A 17,570-nucleotide genomic window follows, 5' to 3' on the forward strand; every position below is an offset into this window, starting at 1 on the left:
TGGACCAAATGCTGGGCATTTGCAACAGATTGGGCTTCAGGATGTTTCCCCTTGTAGCGCAGGATTCAACTTTTGTTTCCAGGGCTCCGTCTTCAGGCCTGATAGAGAATAATGATTTTAGACTTCCTCTCCTAGCAAAATGGTCTGTGGGCTGCTTTCCGTAGTAGAGCAGAGTTCAGCTTTTCACTTGCAGTGCAACAGTCTGCTTTTCCTAGTTGGAATTAGCCCTGGCTCCCAGGACAGTAATTAGCGAATAGTCTCCCCTGGTTGAGCAGATTTCCTTCTGGTCGATAAGGTGATTGACTGTGCTGTCAGGAATGGTCTAATAGCTGGCAACTAAAATTCAATGCAAAGAAATGCAGAGTAATGCATTTGGGGGATTAATATCCGGAAGGAACCATATATGCTGGGAGGGGAGGGGCTGATATGCACGGAGGGAGAAAGGGACCTTGGGGTGATAGTGTCAGAAGATCTAAAGGCGAAAAAACAGTGCGACAAGGCGATGGCTGCTGCCAGAAGGATGCTGGGCTGTATAAAGAGAGGCGTAGCCAGTAGAAGGAAGAAGGTGTTGATGTCCCTGTACAGGTCGTTGGTGAGGCCCCACTTGGAGTATTGTGTTCAGTTTTGGAGACCGTATCTGGCGAAGGACATAAGAGGAGGGCGATGAAAATGATAGGAGGTTTGTGCCAAAAGACGTATGAGGAGAGACTGGAAGCCCTGAATATGTATACCCTAGAGGAAAAGAGGGACAGGGGAGATATGATTCAGACGTTTAAGAACTTGAAAGGTATTAATGTAGAACAAAATCTTTTCAAGAGAAAGGAAAATGGTAAAACCAGAGGACACAATTTGAGGTGGAGGGGTGGTAGACTCAAGAGCAATGTAAGGAAATTCTTCTTTACGGAGAGGGTGGTGGATGCCTGGAATGCGCTCCTGAGAGGTGGTGGAGATGAAGACGGTGACGGAGTTCAAAGAAGCGTGGGATGAACACAGAGAATCTAGAATCAGAATATAATTGTAAATTTTGAAGAACTAAGGCCAGTACCGGGCAGACTGCATGGTCTGTGTCTTTATATGGCCTTTTGGTTGAGGATGGGCTGGGGAGGGCTTCAATGGCTGGGAGGGTGTAAATGGGCTGGAGTGAGCTTTTGAGGGAGACTTCAGTAGTTGGAACCTAAGAACAGTACCGGGCAGAGCTTTGGATTCTTGCCCAGAAATAGCTAAGAATAAAAAAAATTAAATTGAATCAGGATGGACCATTCGGGTCTTTATCTGCCATCATCTACTATGTTACTATGTATCTTGTCTGTACCACTCATTCAGTAAAGTGAATATATCACACAAAAAAAATCCCCAGTTGTCTCCATCTGCTGGCAGGGAGACATAAACCAATGCTTCTGGACTGATTTAGTAGGATTCAAGTAAAGGAAATAAAACCTCTCAAAATTTGAGAGATCTGGATATACCAACTACTTGTTCATATTGCTGGATCTCGGACTTTTTTTTTCTCTCTCTCTTTTAGGCTGAATAACGTGTATTGTAAATTTGTAAACTGCAGTTCCTTTAACGTGGTGAAGCTTCCCTCACAGCCAGCCGTGCGGTAAGCCCTTGTCTGGAGATTCTAGTCTCTAACTTGCATACTTTTCTGCTCCAGTTTTGACTGGCTGTGCCACAGGAGCACTTCGGCCTTCAGGCTTCACATTCTCTTCCTGCGCCAGGTGCTTTCTGAGCTCTGTGTATGTTCTTGATGCTTTGCATCTTCTCTGCATTCTGTCTGCACGGTCTCTGCATTTTTACCTTATCTTTGCCTTGCAGGTGGTTCAAACTGCACTCTTGCCCTCATTGGTTCTCTGTATGTAAGGACTAGAGAATGACACGGGGACAGATTTTTCCTCATCCCTGCAGAAACTCATTTTCCCGTCCCGGCGAATTCTTTTCCTGTCCCTGCACCATTCCTACAAGCTCTGTCGCACAAGCCTCAGACACTTTGGAATCATAAGTGTTCAAGGCGTGAGAGGTTAAGGCAGAGCTTACAGGGATGGGACAGAGAAAACTCGCGGGGATGGGCAAATGAGTGCCCGCGGGGATGGAGAAAAATTTGTCTCCATGTCATTTTCTAAATGGTTGCAGCTGAAGCAGGCTATTCAGGAGGGGTTCCCTAAATGGAAAAATCTTAACAGTCAATATAGTCTGGAATTCTTATGCTTTCAGACGGATTTCTTGGGACACCAAGCCACACAGTGGTATAAATTGATATCTGGATTTATGAATAAAAAACCAAAGACTGGTGTTAGAGACATTTGGAGTATTGAGATTAAGCATCAAATTTCTGCATCTCAATGGCCACGAATTTGGTCTTGGAGAATGAGATGTATAGTGTCTGCATCTATGAGACAAACTTGGTTCTTTTTGTTACATGGAGCATTTTGGACCCCAGTTAGATTACAAAAGTCTAATAGATGCTGGCATTGTAATCTGGAAGCAGGGACTTTAGATCATTTATTATTCTTTTGTCCCTGTATCATGGCCTTTTGGAAATCAATTTGGTCTCAATTTAATTGTTTATTAGAAAACCATGTAGCCCTATCATATGATACAATCCTATTTGGAACGTCAATGAGAATAAAAAGTCAAATTTCATCTAGTAATAAAAAACTTTTATTAATAATGACAGGATTTGCCATTCAACATATCACCAGAAATTGGAAAAATTACACCAGACTTAATTACACCTTCTGGTGGAATTCGGTATGCCATATATACAAAATGGAAAGAATAATTGCCATACAAAAAGGGAATTATAATAATTTTAAAAAGATTTGGGGGCCATTGATAACATATTGTAATGATTAGACACCTTTTTACATTAAAATTATAATTATGGGAAAAGGGGGATATATTGCTATATTATTGGTTTAATCAATATTTTTGAATATATTATATGTAAGGGAGGGTGGGGAAGGGGCTTAATTTATGTATTGAAGATGATATTAGAAAAGAAATTATAGTGATATCTATGATTCAATTGATGTAATATTGTACACTTCTTGTAAGATGGAAAAATGAATAAAAAATTGGACAAAAAAAAATAATATGGACCTCAGACGAGCTCATACATTTCCTCTTCCGTCTCCAGGTCAAAGGCACTGGACAATGAATCCTTCTCCGAGTCTTGTCTTCCAATGGTGTTCCTGTCCCAGTTGATGCCGCAGCCGGCGCAGTTTTCTCGGGGCCGCTCAGTGTGCCATGTGGTCTGTGTGCTCAGCCTAGGCCTGCACTGGGCCTGCTCTCTCTGCGGTAGTGGCTTTGCTAAGGTAGCTTGGGGAGGGGGGGTGGAGCCTTGTTGTATGCATTCAGAGGGAGGGGTTAGTACTGTAGCTTTAGAGAGCAAGACCTCTTATTGCAAGTGAGCAAGAAAAGGCAACTAGCCCTAGCTACAAATGAAGAATTAGAGGGCCTGGTTCGCCAAGCTTTAAAGGAGAGATGAGGAGAGTAGGCACTAGAGAATGACACGGGGACAAATTTTCCCATCCCGGTAAGTTCTTTTCCTGTCCCTGCCCTATTTTTGCAAGCTCCGTCCTCATCTGCACAAGTCTCAAACCCTTTAAAATCATAAGTAGCCACATTCTAGAGTTCAGATTGTGATGTCATAATTCCTCATTCCACCAATGCCTAAGCTCTGTCCTCATCTGTGCAAGCCACAAACACTTTAAAATCATAAGCAGCAACATTCTAGAGTTCAGATTGTGATGTCATAATGCTTTGTTCCACCAATGCCTAAGCTCCGTCCTCATCTGCACAAGCCCCAAACCCTAAGTGTTCGAGGCATGTGCAGTTAAGGCTGAGCTTACAGGAATGGGGTAGGGACGGGAAAAGTGACAAAACTCACAGGGACGGGGAAATTGAGTTCCTGTGGGGACAAATTTGTCCCCGTGTCAGCACCTCCAAGCATAAGGCACAGAAGGAAATGGCACCGCCCATCAACAGTGGGTGGGACATAGCCGTGCCTTTTTTTTACTGTAAAGGTCGATTTTATTGATGGCTGTGATAAGCTCCAGTTCTGGACATCTTTCTTTGTCTCTCAGGGGAGCTGTCGCAGGACTGGGCCCACCTGTTCGTCCCAGACAGCAGTCTTCCAGGCTTATGCCAAGTGAGTGCTCTGTGGTGTGGAATGGATTTTTCTGTTTCTCCGCACGTGGTGCGCCCTCGCAGCGCTGCACCGTCTCTCTTCCGGTGAATATTCTTCTCCTCAGTTTCTGGGACGTTCTCTTTTCTCCCTTCTGCAGGATTATAGTAGAGGATGGAAGTACCGAGGCCCATGTTATGTGCAGGCATCACCAGGTCTCCGCCCTGCTGCACCTGCGCCCTTCGGAATGGGAGGGGGTGCAGGAGGAGGTGCTGACGAAGGGGCATGTGTCTATCCATCACCGTGGCTGGAGCATGGAGCACAAGGTCAGTCCCTTCTCTCCGTTGATCCCCCCCTCCCCCTCTTCACATACTCCGTCTACTAGGGTTTATCGCTTCTAAAGCGTTACTACCGTGTTTCCCCGAAAATAAGACCTACTCTGGAAATAAGCCCTAGTTGAAGCGCTTATTTTTGGGGTGCTGGAAAGCAAAATAAAAGTCCACTGCTGGTACCGGGATCTTCCTAAATGCCGCAGTGGAACGTCCCGACGTGAGAAGGCCCGAAGCAGCCCGTTTAGATTGCTGCCGCCGACTCTGCCTTTTGGAACTAGGCAATGATATGTTTAAGTTTCGCGGTCGGCGTGGGAAGGGAGAGATGGAAGGTTCGGTGAGGGTTCGGCTGCGTCGCAGGAGGGATAGAAAGACGCTGTGGGTTTGGGATTGGGCAGTTTCCCCGAAAATAAGACCTAGTGCATTTTTTGGGACCCCAAAAGAATATAAGATGTACAGTGCACAGAAACACCACTGTTGCTCCTCTTCTTCGATCACTGGTAGAGAATCTACTGCTTCTTTCCTCCCTCATTCCTGGCATGACCTCCTCCCTCCCCTTCCTTCTTGTTTAGCAGTGGCAGGGACCCCTCTGCTCCAGTGTTTTCTCACGATGGTACCGATACCACTCTCTTGCTTCTCCCTCACTGCTGGTACTGACCCAGTGCCCTTACTTAAGTTGGTACTTTGTTTGGGTGGGGAGGGCGGTGAGGGGGTGTTCTTTGGCATTGGTTTTTTTTATATAGACAGTTGTTCTTGCGATTTGTTCTGTGTTGCACATTGTGTATTGACTGTTTTTGCTATTGAAAATAAAATTGTTTGAACATAAAGCTGGTGCCGGCACTGACCCGCCGCCCCTCCCTCTTTTGATCTGCAGTACACCGAGGCGCCAGATGAAGACTTGTTGGTACAATACCTGAGGAAACTGTGCCTCAGTCCCCTCGTCTGCCGGCCTGTCCTGCTGTCTTTCAGGCCCCATCGGCAGGAAGGAGAGGCTTCCCTTGCAGGTAAGAGAGACTGGGGAAACATAGAAACATGATGGCAGATATAGGTCAAATGGCCCATCCAGTCTCTCATCCGCATCCACTATCTCCTCCTCTCCCTATTGGCCAAGGCTCTTAACATTTGCATCTCCTCTTCCTATAGGCTAAGGCTCTTTACACCTGCATTGTGAGGTCATAGAGCTGCCATCTGCAGTAACCATTATCTCTTTCTCTCTCCGAGAGAGCCCACGTGCCGATCCCAGGCCCTTTTGAATTCAGACTCAGTCTCTGTCTCCACCACCTCTTCTGGGAGACCGTTCCACGTATCTAAACTAAACTAAACTAAACCTTAGGTTTGTATACCGCATCATCTCCGCAAGCGCAGAGCTCGGCACGGTTTACAGAGGTTGAGAGGAGAGGAACTACAAGGATGGATATAGGAGAGGGAAAAAGAAGATAGGGAGGGAACAGGGTACTAGAGAACGGGGGTGATTAGATTTTTGAAAAGAGCCAAGTTTTCAGGTGTTTACGGAAGGATTGGAAGGAGCTAACATTTCTGAGCGGGGATGAGAGGTTGTTCCAGAGTTCTGTGGTTCTAAAAGGGAGGGATGTTCCAAGTTTTCCTGCGCGGGATATACCTTTTGTAGATGGGAAAGATAGTTTCAGTTTTTGGGAGGATCTAGAGGAGAGTGGGTTAGAGGAATTCCAAAGGAGTGGGATAACGGGGGGTAGGATGCCGTGTAGAATCTTGAAGGCTAAGCAGGCACATTTATAGAGGACTCTGGAGTATACTGGGAGCCAGTGAAGCTTGGAGAGGAGAGGGGAGACGTGATCAAACTTGCCTTTTGCGAAAATAAGCTTGGCCGCGGCGTTCTGAATTAGTTGAAGTCTGTGGAGGTTTTTCTTAGTTAGGCATATATAGATGGAGTTGCAGTAGTCCAGTCTGGAGAGGATGGTGGATTGAACGAGGATGGCGAAATGAGAATGGTGAAAGCAGGATCTTACTTTCCTCAACATATGGAGGCTAAAGAAGCATTTTTTTTGCCAGGGAGTTGAGGTGATCACTGAAGGAGAGGGAGGAGTCTAAGACGAAGCCTAGGACTTTGCTTGAAAACTCAAGCTGGAGAGTGGGGCCAGAAGGTAGTGGAATGGAGGAGGGTAAATGGTCTGAAATAGGGCCAAGCCAAAGTAGTTTTGTATCTACCACCCTTTCTGCACAAAAGCATTTCCTTAGATTACTTCTGAGCCTTTCACCTTTTAACTTCATCCTATGCCCTCTCATTGCAGAGTTTCTTTTCAAATGAAAGAGACTCGACTCATGCGCATTTACATTACGTAGGTATTTAAACGTCTCTATCATATCTCCTCTTCCTCCAAAGTATACAGATTGAGATCTTTAAGTCTGTCCCCATATGCCTCATGACGAAGACCACGCACCATTGTAGTAGCCTTCCTCTGGACCCACGCCATCCTTTTTATATCTTTTTGAAGGTGCGGCCTCCAGAATTGTACACAGTATTCAAAATGAGGTCTCAAAGTCTTATACAGGGGCATCAATACCTTCTTTTTCCTACTAGCCAAACCTCTCCCTATGCAACCTGCACCCTCGCTTTCGCCGTCACCTTTTCAACCTGTTTGTATGTATGTGTATCTTTAGGTGGCCAATCACACCCGAGTCCCGTTCTTCCGTCGTGCCCATAAGCTCTTCACCCCCTAAACTGTACCGTTCCCTGGGGTTTTTGCAGCCCAAATGCTTGACCTTGCATTTCTTAGCATTCAATTCTAGCTGCCCAAATTTCAGACCATTCTTCAAGCTTCGCCAGGTCTTTCATCGTGTTGTTCACACCGTGAAGAAAGACCTGGCGAAGCTTAAAGAATGGTGTGAAATTTGGCCGCCAAAATTTAATGGTAGCGCCTGCCTCATTGATCATAGGTGCCCTCCCCTCCCCCACATGGAAACAGGATTTAAAAACAGGAGCTGTGTATACAGTATACTGATCATGATGTGCGTTTCTGCAGACTCTCTGCAGATGAGAACATTCGGACGTGGACGCCATGAGTACCGCACTCGCATCCCAGCCCCAGTATCGCTGATGTGTTTGGAGCTCCAGGAAGTGGATTACAGGGTTTTGTGTCGCCTGAGCAGCCACAGGATCAGAACGTCTGCACTAGGGTAGGTCACTGGGGAGGGAAGGGGTGATGGTGTAAATATTGCAATAGCCTTACTCCTTGCTCTTTTCTGATTTGGGGGTTGCAGTTTGCTTCCTGTAACTGAGTGCTCAGTAACGCACCCTCCCTGAGGCCATCCTGAAGAAGCTAGCCGCAGCGTGGCCTTCTCCCAGCAAACTCTGCATTACCCAAGTCTTGCAGTGGACACGTGAGTATCTTGACAAATATAGAAGAAGATAAAAGGAACAGAGAGAGAACAAGTGGGACAGACAATGGGCCATCAATTGGATCCTTTCCACATTAGATCACATTCATAGGACTTTTTATATATGTGTTTTTATTCATGTGTTCTGTATTTTTTTTTTAATTTATAGAAACAGAACAGGGGTCAACCTTGAGACAATCTTTTATCTCACTCCCCACTTAGTGTTTCGGCATCTGTGCCTTTGTCAAGATACTATCAGTGTCGAACTTTGAACTGTACACCTCTGGCTGAATTACTGACATCTCATCCTCACGACTTCTTTGTTGTGTTGGGTTGTGTCTCCCTCGTTGTCGAGGCCTTCCTGGGCTCGCTCTTCAGAATCTTGTACCTCAGTATCTCTCAAACCATTTTTTTTAGCTCCAGCAGACTAAACGGAGCAAATGTTTTATTGTGGCATACTAGTGTTTAAGCCCGTTACATTAACGGGTGCTAGAATATATGCCTGTCTGTCTTTCTTTATTTATGTCTCTCTCCCTGCTCCTGTCTCTTTCTTCCTTTCTTTCTGTCTCTCTCCCTCCTGCTATTTTTCTCTCTCTCTCCCTGGCACCCTTTGTCTGTCTGTCTTTCTGGTACCCTGTCTGTCTCTCTCCCTGGCCTCCTTTGTCTGTCTGTATTTCTTTCTGTCTCTCCCCCCCCCCACTTTCCTTTGCAGAAGCAGTAGCGGTATTTCCCTTCCCCTCCAGGTCCCCTTGCTGCCACAAATGCAGGACTCTCTACTTTTTGGCGATCGTGGTGGCTGATCCTCTTCTAAAGAGCAGCCTGTGATGGTGGCCGGCTTTAGCGAACCTCGCAGGCCACTCTCCAACTCGTGCGTCAGAGGAAACATGCTACCGAGGTTGGAGAGCGGCCTGCAAGGTTCGCAAAAGCCGGCCACCATCGCAGGCTGCTCTGAAGAGGAGGATCAGCAGCAGCGGCGAGTGAGGGTGGGAGGTGTGTTCCCTGCCGAGGACGCGGGCAGGGAGAGAGCTTGCCTGGCTTCCTTGGTGAGTGACCAGAATGTTCCCTGCCACCGGGTTGGCGGCCACGGATCACACACCACAGCGGCAGGGAACACGAAATCCTAAGTGCGCATGTGCGCTTAGGCTTTTATTATATAGGATTATAATTGAAATTATAAAATTGCAAACCCAAACAAAAATTACATTTTCAGAGTTAGCTTAAAGAACTTTAAATATGTATGAGTAAATTGTAAGAACGGTAAAAGTAAAGTAGATAGAATTGCTGATCAATGTGATGGATGTGCTTGTTTTTGGCTGCAAATTAACTCAAAACGTGGCTTGATAGTTGACAAGGCAAACACACATTTCAGAATCCACCATCTATAGTTCGCCAAGATAAGAGCCAAACCGTAACAAAGCCTTGATTGTCGGCTTTGAAACAAGGTCGTTAGTTGCAAAAGTCTTAACCGCTGAATTTGAAGCATTTTGAGAAATTCAGCCGTTAAGATTTTGATAACCCACCCAACGACATTGTTTCAAAGCTGACATTTGAAGGTGGATTTGCGTTCCCTGAAGCAGGAATCGAAACGTGGTCACGTCGGGACCCTCACGTTTTGCTCACTGAAGATTGCGGATATTCACCAGACTAAAACTTTTGACACAACAAACAAAGATATGTATATGTGATGATTGGGTGGTGAGGCTATATTTGGGGCAGAATCCCCATGTGGTCTCCAGGCCTCTGAGCATATATATTTCTTATACATCAAGACACAGTGTAAAGTATTGTTGATAGTTGTTTAAGGTGAACAGTTACCAAAGCCCTTGGAGCAGCAGGTTCACCTCATTTCAAGGCTTTCTTGTCTACTTAATTTTTTTCTTCTTCTTCTGCTTTTGAAGGCTCCTTCATGGAAGATTCCAGAGGAACCACATGGAGCACGAAGAGAGTGGAGACATCTTCCTCGCTCACCCTCTCTCTGAGTTGGGTATATATTGCATTTCTCTTTTCCTCCCCGCATCCTTTTGTTTTAAACCACATACTACTTAACTAATACAACCTGAAAATGGCCTTCTTCCAGGGCTTGTAATAAAAGCCTTGTACGCTCCAGGCCCAGGTTATTTTTTCATCTCTCTCTCTTCATGTACATTAACTATTGAGCTTTTTCTTTACTTTTGAAATGACATTAAATCTGTTTTATTTGACATTGTCCTGGTTTTCTTCTCTCCTGCTTGAAGAAACCTCAGCACGAGAGCATGACACATGGACAGATTTTTTTTCCCCCCTCCCCATTCCTGCAAGCTCTGCCTTAACCACACAAGCCTCGAACACTTACGATTTTAAAGTGTTTTGAGGCTTGCAGGAATGGGGAAAAACTTGTCCCCGTGTCATTCTCTACTCAATACCATTACATTCTATGGTCATCTGGGGTTGCTTGAGTAAGCCCCCCCCCACCCATGACTTTGCCAGGCCTTGTTGGGAAGCTGAACTGCTTTAGTCTCTTTGTAGGAAACCTATCAACCACACTGACACAGGCATTACAGAAAACAGAAGTTTATTTCTGTTCATCACCATAAAAAAAAAGCTACCACATTATAAATGGGTTGTTGACAGCATTGAGTATCTCGTACAGGCAGACCAGAGAGGGAAACACACTCCGTCTGGTAGCAGCTGGGACCCCTCCCCTCCTCCTTACCTGCCTATAGGCTCTGCCTGGCAAGCAACAGTACAAAATTTTAAAACATTATAGGTCTTTTTTTAAATATATTTTTGTCTGCTTTATATATATAAAAAATAACTTTACAAAAAAAAGGTCCATTTCCTCTCCTAATCCTAGCACAGGGGTGAAGGTGTTATCACCAGCATGAATGCACAGTGGCTGCCCTGGCCATGTACTTGGAGGGAAAATATACTTAAACCCTGCTGGTAGATTTACTGGGATCGTACCTGATGCTCTTCTAGCTCCTGTCCGTTTTGTGGTGTTTTTTTTTTTTAATAAATAAGCTTTACAGTATCAAAAATGGGGAGCAAAAAATATTCTTCAATACTATGAAAACATAGTAGCTGGCTCCTCTCGGACGCTTCTGGTGCAGAGCTCTTTGCAAGGGGCTCCTGCCACTCTGGGCTCATGGTCTGGCTGCAATACAGTACAGCGCTTCCCCTATCAACAAGGTACATGCCCATCTCTGCCCTGTGAGCAGAGGCCCCTGGTGAAGGCTGCCCTCTAGGACTCTGTCTCTTAGCTCCTCCTTCCAGCAAATAAGTAATTTACTGTACAGAATGGAGCTGCATCCCCAAAGTCAGTGTGGCCACACCCCCTTCTTGCATCACAACAGCAGTTCCATGGTGTATGGGCCAAAGTCGATGCTAGGCCCCAGAGCAGCGTGTCATCAACTCTCTGTCCTTGGAGAGCAGCCTGGTGCTGGTGGAGAATCTCTCGCCAATGTCTTCCCAGATCCCTCTCTCAGTTCTTTATCTTGGCTTCTGCATACTGCTCTCACCTCGGGCCTTTCTCTCGCTATTACTCTCCTCCTCCATCGTAACCTCCGTTAGTGGGGGAGAGACACCGAAATAGCCTCCTGGGGTTAGGGCTTCTGCTGCCATGGGACATGCTCCGGCGTCTCCCTCCTCCATGCTGACTGTATCTCCGGGTACGGAAGAGAGGCTGGTGTCTGCAACTTCCTCAATGGATTCGAGCATCACTGTCAGATCCATCGCGTGGATGTCCACGTCATAAGGTGGGGCTGCACAGGTGGACACCATGCCAGCCTTGCATCCCTTACAAGCCTAAAGAAAGGAGATGGCAAAAAGTTTGACAGTGCTCATGCCAACACAAGCTCTTATGAAAAACACTTTATTCTAGTAACTGGGATCTAGGTACAAACAGAAGCAGTTTGAGGTAACATTTTTAGGTAGTCAACAGGCAAGAAAATTAAGACATTAGGGCAGTGGTTCCCAACCCTGTTGGGTTTTCAGGATATCCCTAATGAATATGCATGAGAGAGATTTGCATAAAATGGAAGAGACAGGTATGCCAATCTCTTCTGCATATTCATTACGGATATCCTGAAAACCCAACTGGCAGGTGGTCCCCCAGGACAGGATCGGGGACCTCTATAGATAGGATCTTGGGTAGAAGCAAGGAAACCCCAGGATAGAGAGTTTGGGAGTCCTTACGGATATTTGCTCACCTTGACATCAATGGCTTTGGGAAGAATCCCCTTCCTGACCCACGGATGCACCTCTGCCAGTTCCCGCTTCTGCTTCTCCGTGAATCGGGGCTGCTGCCTCTGCATCTGTTTGAGTTTGATCTTGTCCTCCTGCAGCACCTTCTCTATGTCCCTGCAGCCAATTGGAAAGAAAAGAACAAGAGGCGGGACAATGAGTAATCTGCATATCGTTCAACTTCTTGTCAATAAAGCCGAGCTGCGCAGAAAGGTGAATTTCACTAGGAGAAATGCCAGCACCCCAACAAGAACTAGCTCTTCCCCTCCTTACCTAGTTGGGATCTGATAGGTCATCATAACTTTGTTATCAGTGTTGGCCATCAGCAACCAGATGGGATCTTGCATGACATATTTAATGAAGTGTTCGTTGTCCTTCTGCTCTACCCTCTTCTTGCCGTTGTGGTCGTTCTCCGATGAATCGATGCTTCCAAAATACTTGCTGGTGTTGCTACTCTGACTGCTCCCTGGAAGACGGGCAAAGAGAGCGAGACATGAAGCAGGCTGAGAGTGCATGATCCCTCAAACCCTCCCCTGCGCTTGGAAATTGGTCACTACAGGCTTTGAGCTCAGAATTACAGCATAGAAACATAGAAAAAAGCAGCAGAAAAGGGCTATAGCCCACCAAGTCTGCCCATTCCAAGTATCCCCTCCCCTGAATTTACTCCCTTAAAGATCCCACGTGAGTATCCCATTTTCTCTTAAAATCCGTCACGCTGCTGGCCTTTATCACCTGGAGTGGGAGTCTGTTCCAATGATCCACTACTCTTTCGGTGAAGAAGTACTTCCTGGAGTCGCCATGAAACTTCCCTCCCCTGATCTTCAGCGGATGCCCTCTGGTGGTCGAGGGTCACGGAGACAAATTTTTTCCCGTCCCCGTGAGTTTTGTCGCTGTCCCTGTAAGCTCTGCCTTAACCCTTTCAGGACCATAAGGATCGTAGGCCAATTTTTGTGGTTTTGACGACATTTTTATGGTAAAAAGGGCTTGCAGATACCAAAAAATTGATTTTTTTTTGTGAAATATCATTATTTTTATTTAAAAAATCACACTTCTGGCTTATGGACAGTGTGGCAAGTGAATCTTCTCGTCAATCTGGCAACGACGCTAATGAATGAATGTCTGAACCAGTTTGTTTACATAAAGGCAGTATCATATGGAATCCGTACATATCAAATTTAGAACTGTAGACTATCCCAATCAAAATTTATAGGATTTTAAAGTTATGGGACAAATATGTCCCTTGGTCCTGAAAGGGTTAACCGCACATGCCTCGAACACTTTGAGGCTTGTGCAGATGAGGATGGAGCAGGGACAGAAAAAGAACGGGAAGGGAAGGGAAAAATTTGTCCCCCGTGTCATTTTCTATTCAGAATCTATATTCTAGAATAGTGGTTCCCAACCCTGTCCTGGAGGACCACCAGGCCAATCGGGTTTTCAGGCTAGCCCTAATGAATATGCATGGAGCAGATTTGCATGGCTGTCACTTCCATTATATGCAAATCTCTCTCATGCATATTCATTAGGGCTAGCCTGAAAACCCAATTGGCCTGGTGGTCCTCCAGGACAGGGTTGGGAACCACTGTTCTAGAAAAATATTAAGTGCCAGGATAACATGTAAATAACCAGACTCTGCACATTTGCATGTCAATTGATATCTTGCATTTTCATTGAAGGTGGGGGGTGCACCTAGGAGTCGTCTGAGCAGTGCACACAGTTCTGTGCATTAATTCTACAACACTACATTTATATGCATTTTTAACAATCTAGGTCAGTGGTTCCCAATCCTGTCCTGGAGGACCACCAGGCCAGTCGGGTTTTCAGGATAGCCCTAATGAATATGCATGAAAGAGATCTGCTCCATGCATATTCATTAGGGCTTTCCTAAAAACCCGACTGCTCTGGTGGTCCTCCAGGACAGGGTTGGGAACCACTGATCTAGGTGTGTGTGTGTTTACAGCAGGGCTGCCCAAGTCCAGTCCTCGAGCTCTATAGCAGGCCAGGTTTTTTGGATATCCGCAATGTGAAAGATGTGCCTGCACTGCCTTCATGGGATGCAAATTTCTCTCATGCAAATTCATTGCAGATATCCTGAAAACCTGGCCTGCCAGTCGATCTCGAGGACCGGACTTGGGCAGCCCTGGTTTACAGCATCTCTATCTGCCATCATTTTCTGTGTTTCCTAAAGGCCAAATGGCCCATCTACTATCTCTTCCTCTCCCTAAGACAGGGGTGTCCAATGTCGGTCCTCGAGGGCCGCAGTCCAGTTGGGTTTTCAGGATTTCCCCAATGAATATGCATGAGATCTATTTGCATGCACTGCTTTCAATGCATATTCATTGGGGAAATCCTGAAAACCCGACTGGATTGCGGCCCTCGAGGACCGACATTGGACACCCCTGCCCTAAGAGATCCCACGTGCCTGTCCCACGCTTTTTTGAATCCAGACACATCTTTGTCTTCACCAGCTCTATCTGGAGCAGGGGTAGGGAACTCCGGTCCTCGAGAGCCGTATTCCAGTCGGGTTTTCAGGATTTCCCCAATGAATATGCATGAGATCAATTTGCATGCACTGCTTTCAATGCATATTCATTAGGGAAATCCTGAAAACCCGACTGGAATACGGCTCTCGAGGACCGGAGTTCCCTACCCCTGCTCCAGATAGAGCTGGTGAAGACAAAGATGTGTTCCCTACCCCTGATCTGGAGACTATTCCACATATCTACCACCCTTTCTGTAAAAAAGTATATTCTTAGCTTACTCCTGAACCTATCACCTCTTAAATATCAGCCCTAGGTCATAGGATGAAGTTAAGTGCTCATGCCTAATATATATATAATAATAATAATAATTTTATTTCTTATATACCGCCAAAGCCGTATTAGTTCAAGGGCGGTTTACAACAAAGAAGGGCTGGACAGTCAGCGAAGAGGTACAATCAGTGAATACAGATGAAAAATGTAGGAAGCAGGAGACCGGTACAATAAAAGGGACATGAGAAGGTGGGCAGGAAAACGGGTAAGGCATAAGAGATCTTGGGAGGTAAGGGTCAGGCAGGAGGTCTTAGGTTACAAATCGGTTAAATAGGTTAGTTTTTTAATAATTTTCTAAAGTTTAGGTAGGCGAGGAGTGCGAGATGATATTGCCCAGCCAATCGTTTAGATGACCAGCTTGGAAGGCAAGAGTTCTATTCAGGTATCTTTTGTATATATCCAATTACGCTAGTGTACTATAAAGGAAAGCGAGTACCTGCTTTCTTTTCTAGAATACGCGCTGTGAAAACCAAACCTTTTTATAGCCCTGACTGTGTCCGCAATCTCACAAAAAAAGACGTGGAAAGGACCTCAGCATGTCACTGCAACCCCAATCTCGGGGCACAGCCAGGTTTTCAGGATCTCCACAATGAATATGTATGAAATAGATCTGCATGCCCTGCCTCTTTGGTATGCATTATTTCATGCAGATTCACTGTGGATAACCTGAGTGAGTGGGTTGAGAGCCAGCGTTTCTCAATCCTCTCCTGCAGGCATGAAGCCAGTTGCCTTTTCAGGGTTACCAAAATGAATGTAAATTTGCATACCATGGATCTCCCAAAATATGGACATTTTCTCATGTCTATTCATCGTGGTAATCCGAAAACCTGACTAGCTAGGTGTACCTACAAGAGAGGCTTGAAATGCAATAATCCAGAGCAGCTCCAAGGTAGAGATCAGATCTGCCTAACCAGAAAGACACTTCTGACCTGCTTCTACCAAGTCCAGAGAATTTTAAGAGGATTAGCTTACTTGTGCCGCTGGCAGAGGTACTACCATTGCCGTTTGAGCCAGACGCCATAGAGCCTGAAGCAGCCGAACCACTCCCCGAGGCGGCTGAGCCTGTGCCAGACTGGGAGTCCTCCTGCAACAACAGGTCGAGAAGGTCGCTGGAGCTGGACAGAGCATCGTTATTGGATGACTCATGGACCTCCCCCTGCAACGAGAAAAATGGCCAAAAGGAGATCAGTAACGGACAATACAAATAAACCCATCCTTCAAGGCCTATCAGCAAACTAGGCAGAGGGGTAATTTAGCACCCTCTATCCCTTTCCAGCTCTGTTTGCAATGAAAAAAATTATAATATATTCAATTTTAAATTCACTGCAGGAGCCAAAAATATGCACCAAGCAATGGGAAATATTCTGTGCTTCACCCTCTGTATGACAAGGTGGGCTATTTCTGATATCATGACAAATAATCGAGTCCAACAAGTGTGCCACGAAATTGAGTGGACTATGCAGAAAATTGCCACCAGGAAAAAATCCACTCAATCTGGTGCACTAAAGATTCTCAAATTCTCATTAATAAAGTATAACATTAACCAGCTTTATATCTCTTTAGATAATAAAGGCATGAAGGAAAAGACCTCAGTGGAAAATGCTTGTACCTGTAGCAATTGCTGTTCAAAAGTCAAAGTTCTTAATCATAGGTCATTCAAAAAAAAAAAAAACCTCTAAAATCACTCTAGAGTTCCAATAACATATGCAAAAACCTTCCATGCCCAACTCAAAACTGTATTCCATATTTGCACTATGGAGTAATCGTATCAAACTCTCAAACCATTTCTAACTTATATTGCTCATATTTTCAAAAGGCCAATCTCAGCTCCCACATGGATTGTCAGCATTCAAGCTCAGCTTAGAGTAAAATCCAGACTAGTTCTACAAACAGAACCTCGTTCTCCCACCAGGGCAGGGAAGTGAAAGGAATTCGTGTCCTAGTGAAGAAGTTCGCAATCAAGAAGAATGGCTCTTACCAGGCAGGCTTCCTTCTGGGCAACGTCGTTTCCCGCACAGGCTGCTATGGTGCTGGCGTTCCATTCTGCATTGCTGGCTGGTCTACCTCCTTCCTGGTGCACTAAGGATTTAGGGGGCTCTTCCATCTGTAGCAGATCCAGCTGGAGAGGGGAACTGCAACGCGACTCGAAGAATGGCGACTCGGCCCTATCTGGCTGACTCATGGAGTGGGGAGTGGTGGAGCGGGATATAGGGTTCATAGCCTCTGGCCCCAGGGTTGCTGCGGCAGTGGTGCTTGGAGGCTGGGCGGCTGGTGGTGGGGGGAATGGATACATGGGGTTGCCCCCGAAGGAGTTCTGACTAGGATAGAAAGGCGGGGGCATGGGACTGCCCATCTGAGGGAACATGTAGTTGGGTAGAACCAGGGCAACCATGGGTGTAACTAGAGGAGACGGGTACTGTGAGGGCAGTATGGGGTAACAAACATCTTGGGAACCAGGCTCCGAGGCTGAGGGCATGGCACCGCGTGGAGGGAAAACAGGCATGGGGTAGGCAGGTACGATGGTGGGGAAATGCATGGAAGGGAGGTTGCCAGGGCTAGAACCGGGCAGACCCTGAGGGTGTGGCTGGGAGCTGCCATTTGATGCAGGCTCAGGGCCCTCGGCCGACTTCTGCTGCTTCAGGCGTTTGGCTTTTGACCTGCCGCGTTGGCCATTTCCCTTGGCACCCCGGCCGATACTAGGCTGGGAGCTTCTCTGTCCTGAAGAAAAGA

General features: G+C 46.1%; 2 protein-coding genes across 14 annotated transcripts in view; one reads left to right on the plus strand and one right to left on the minus strand.

The window, feature by feature from the left end:
- The window catches only part of CTC1 (CST telomere replication complex component 1), a 62,872-nt gene extending 52,857 nt beyond the window's left edge, over positions 1–10,015 (plus strand). For 4 of the 5 annotated variants that reach the window (XM_033924423.1, XM_033924419.1, XM_033924420.1 and 1 more), the window contains 8 exons: positions 1,523–1,600; positions 3,137–3,314; positions 4,086–4,150; positions 4,287–4,452; positions 5,330–5,459; positions 7,455–7,608; positions 7,693–7,812; positions 9,708–10,015. In XM_033924423.1, coding sequence (XP_033780314.1) covers positions 1,523–1,600; positions 3,137–3,314; positions 4,086–4,150; positions 4,287–4,452; positions 5,330–5,459; positions 7,455–7,608; positions 7,693–7,735 — 814 coding nt within the window. In that variant the 3' untranslated portion in view covers positions 7,736–7,812; positions 9,708–10,015. The remainder of the gene's footprint in view (positions 1–1,522; positions 1,601–3,136; positions 3,315–4,085; positions 4,151–4,286; positions 4,453–5,329; positions 5,460–7,454; positions 7,609–7,692; positions 7,813–9,707) is intronic. The other variant, XM_033924421.1, reaches the window with a different exon arrangement.
- Positions 10,016–10,353: 338 nt separating this feature from the next.
- Positions 10,354–17,570, minus strand: part of PER1 (period circadian regulator 1) — a 52,116-nt gene continuing 44,899 nt past the window's right edge. For 8 of the 9 annotated variants that reach the window (XM_033924425.1, XM_033924429.1, XM_033924432.1 and 5 more), the window contains 5 exons: positions 16,819–17,558; positions 15,813–15,996; positions 12,304–12,496; positions 11,997–12,147; positions 10,354–11,592 (listed from right to left, as the gene is read on the minus strand). In XM_033924425.1, the coding sequence (XP_033780316.1) occupies positions 11,278–11,592; positions 11,997–12,147; positions 12,304–12,496; positions 15,813–15,996; positions 16,819–17,558 (1,583 nt within the window). In that variant the 3' untranslated portion in view covers positions 10,354–11,277. Of the gene's footprint in view, positions 11,593–11,996; positions 12,148–12,299; positions 12,497–15,812; positions 15,997–16,818; positions 17,559–17,570 lie in introns of those variants that run through there. The other variant, XM_033924433.1, reaches the window with a different exon arrangement.

This window comes from Geotrypetes seraphini, chromosome 16 (assembly GCF_902459505.1).
Source record: "Geotrypetes seraphini chromosome 16, aGeoSer1.1, whole genome shotgun sequence".
Classification (NCBI taxonomy): Eukaryota; Metazoa; Chordata; class Amphibia; order Gymnophiona; family Dermophiidae; genus Geotrypetes; species Geotrypetes seraphini.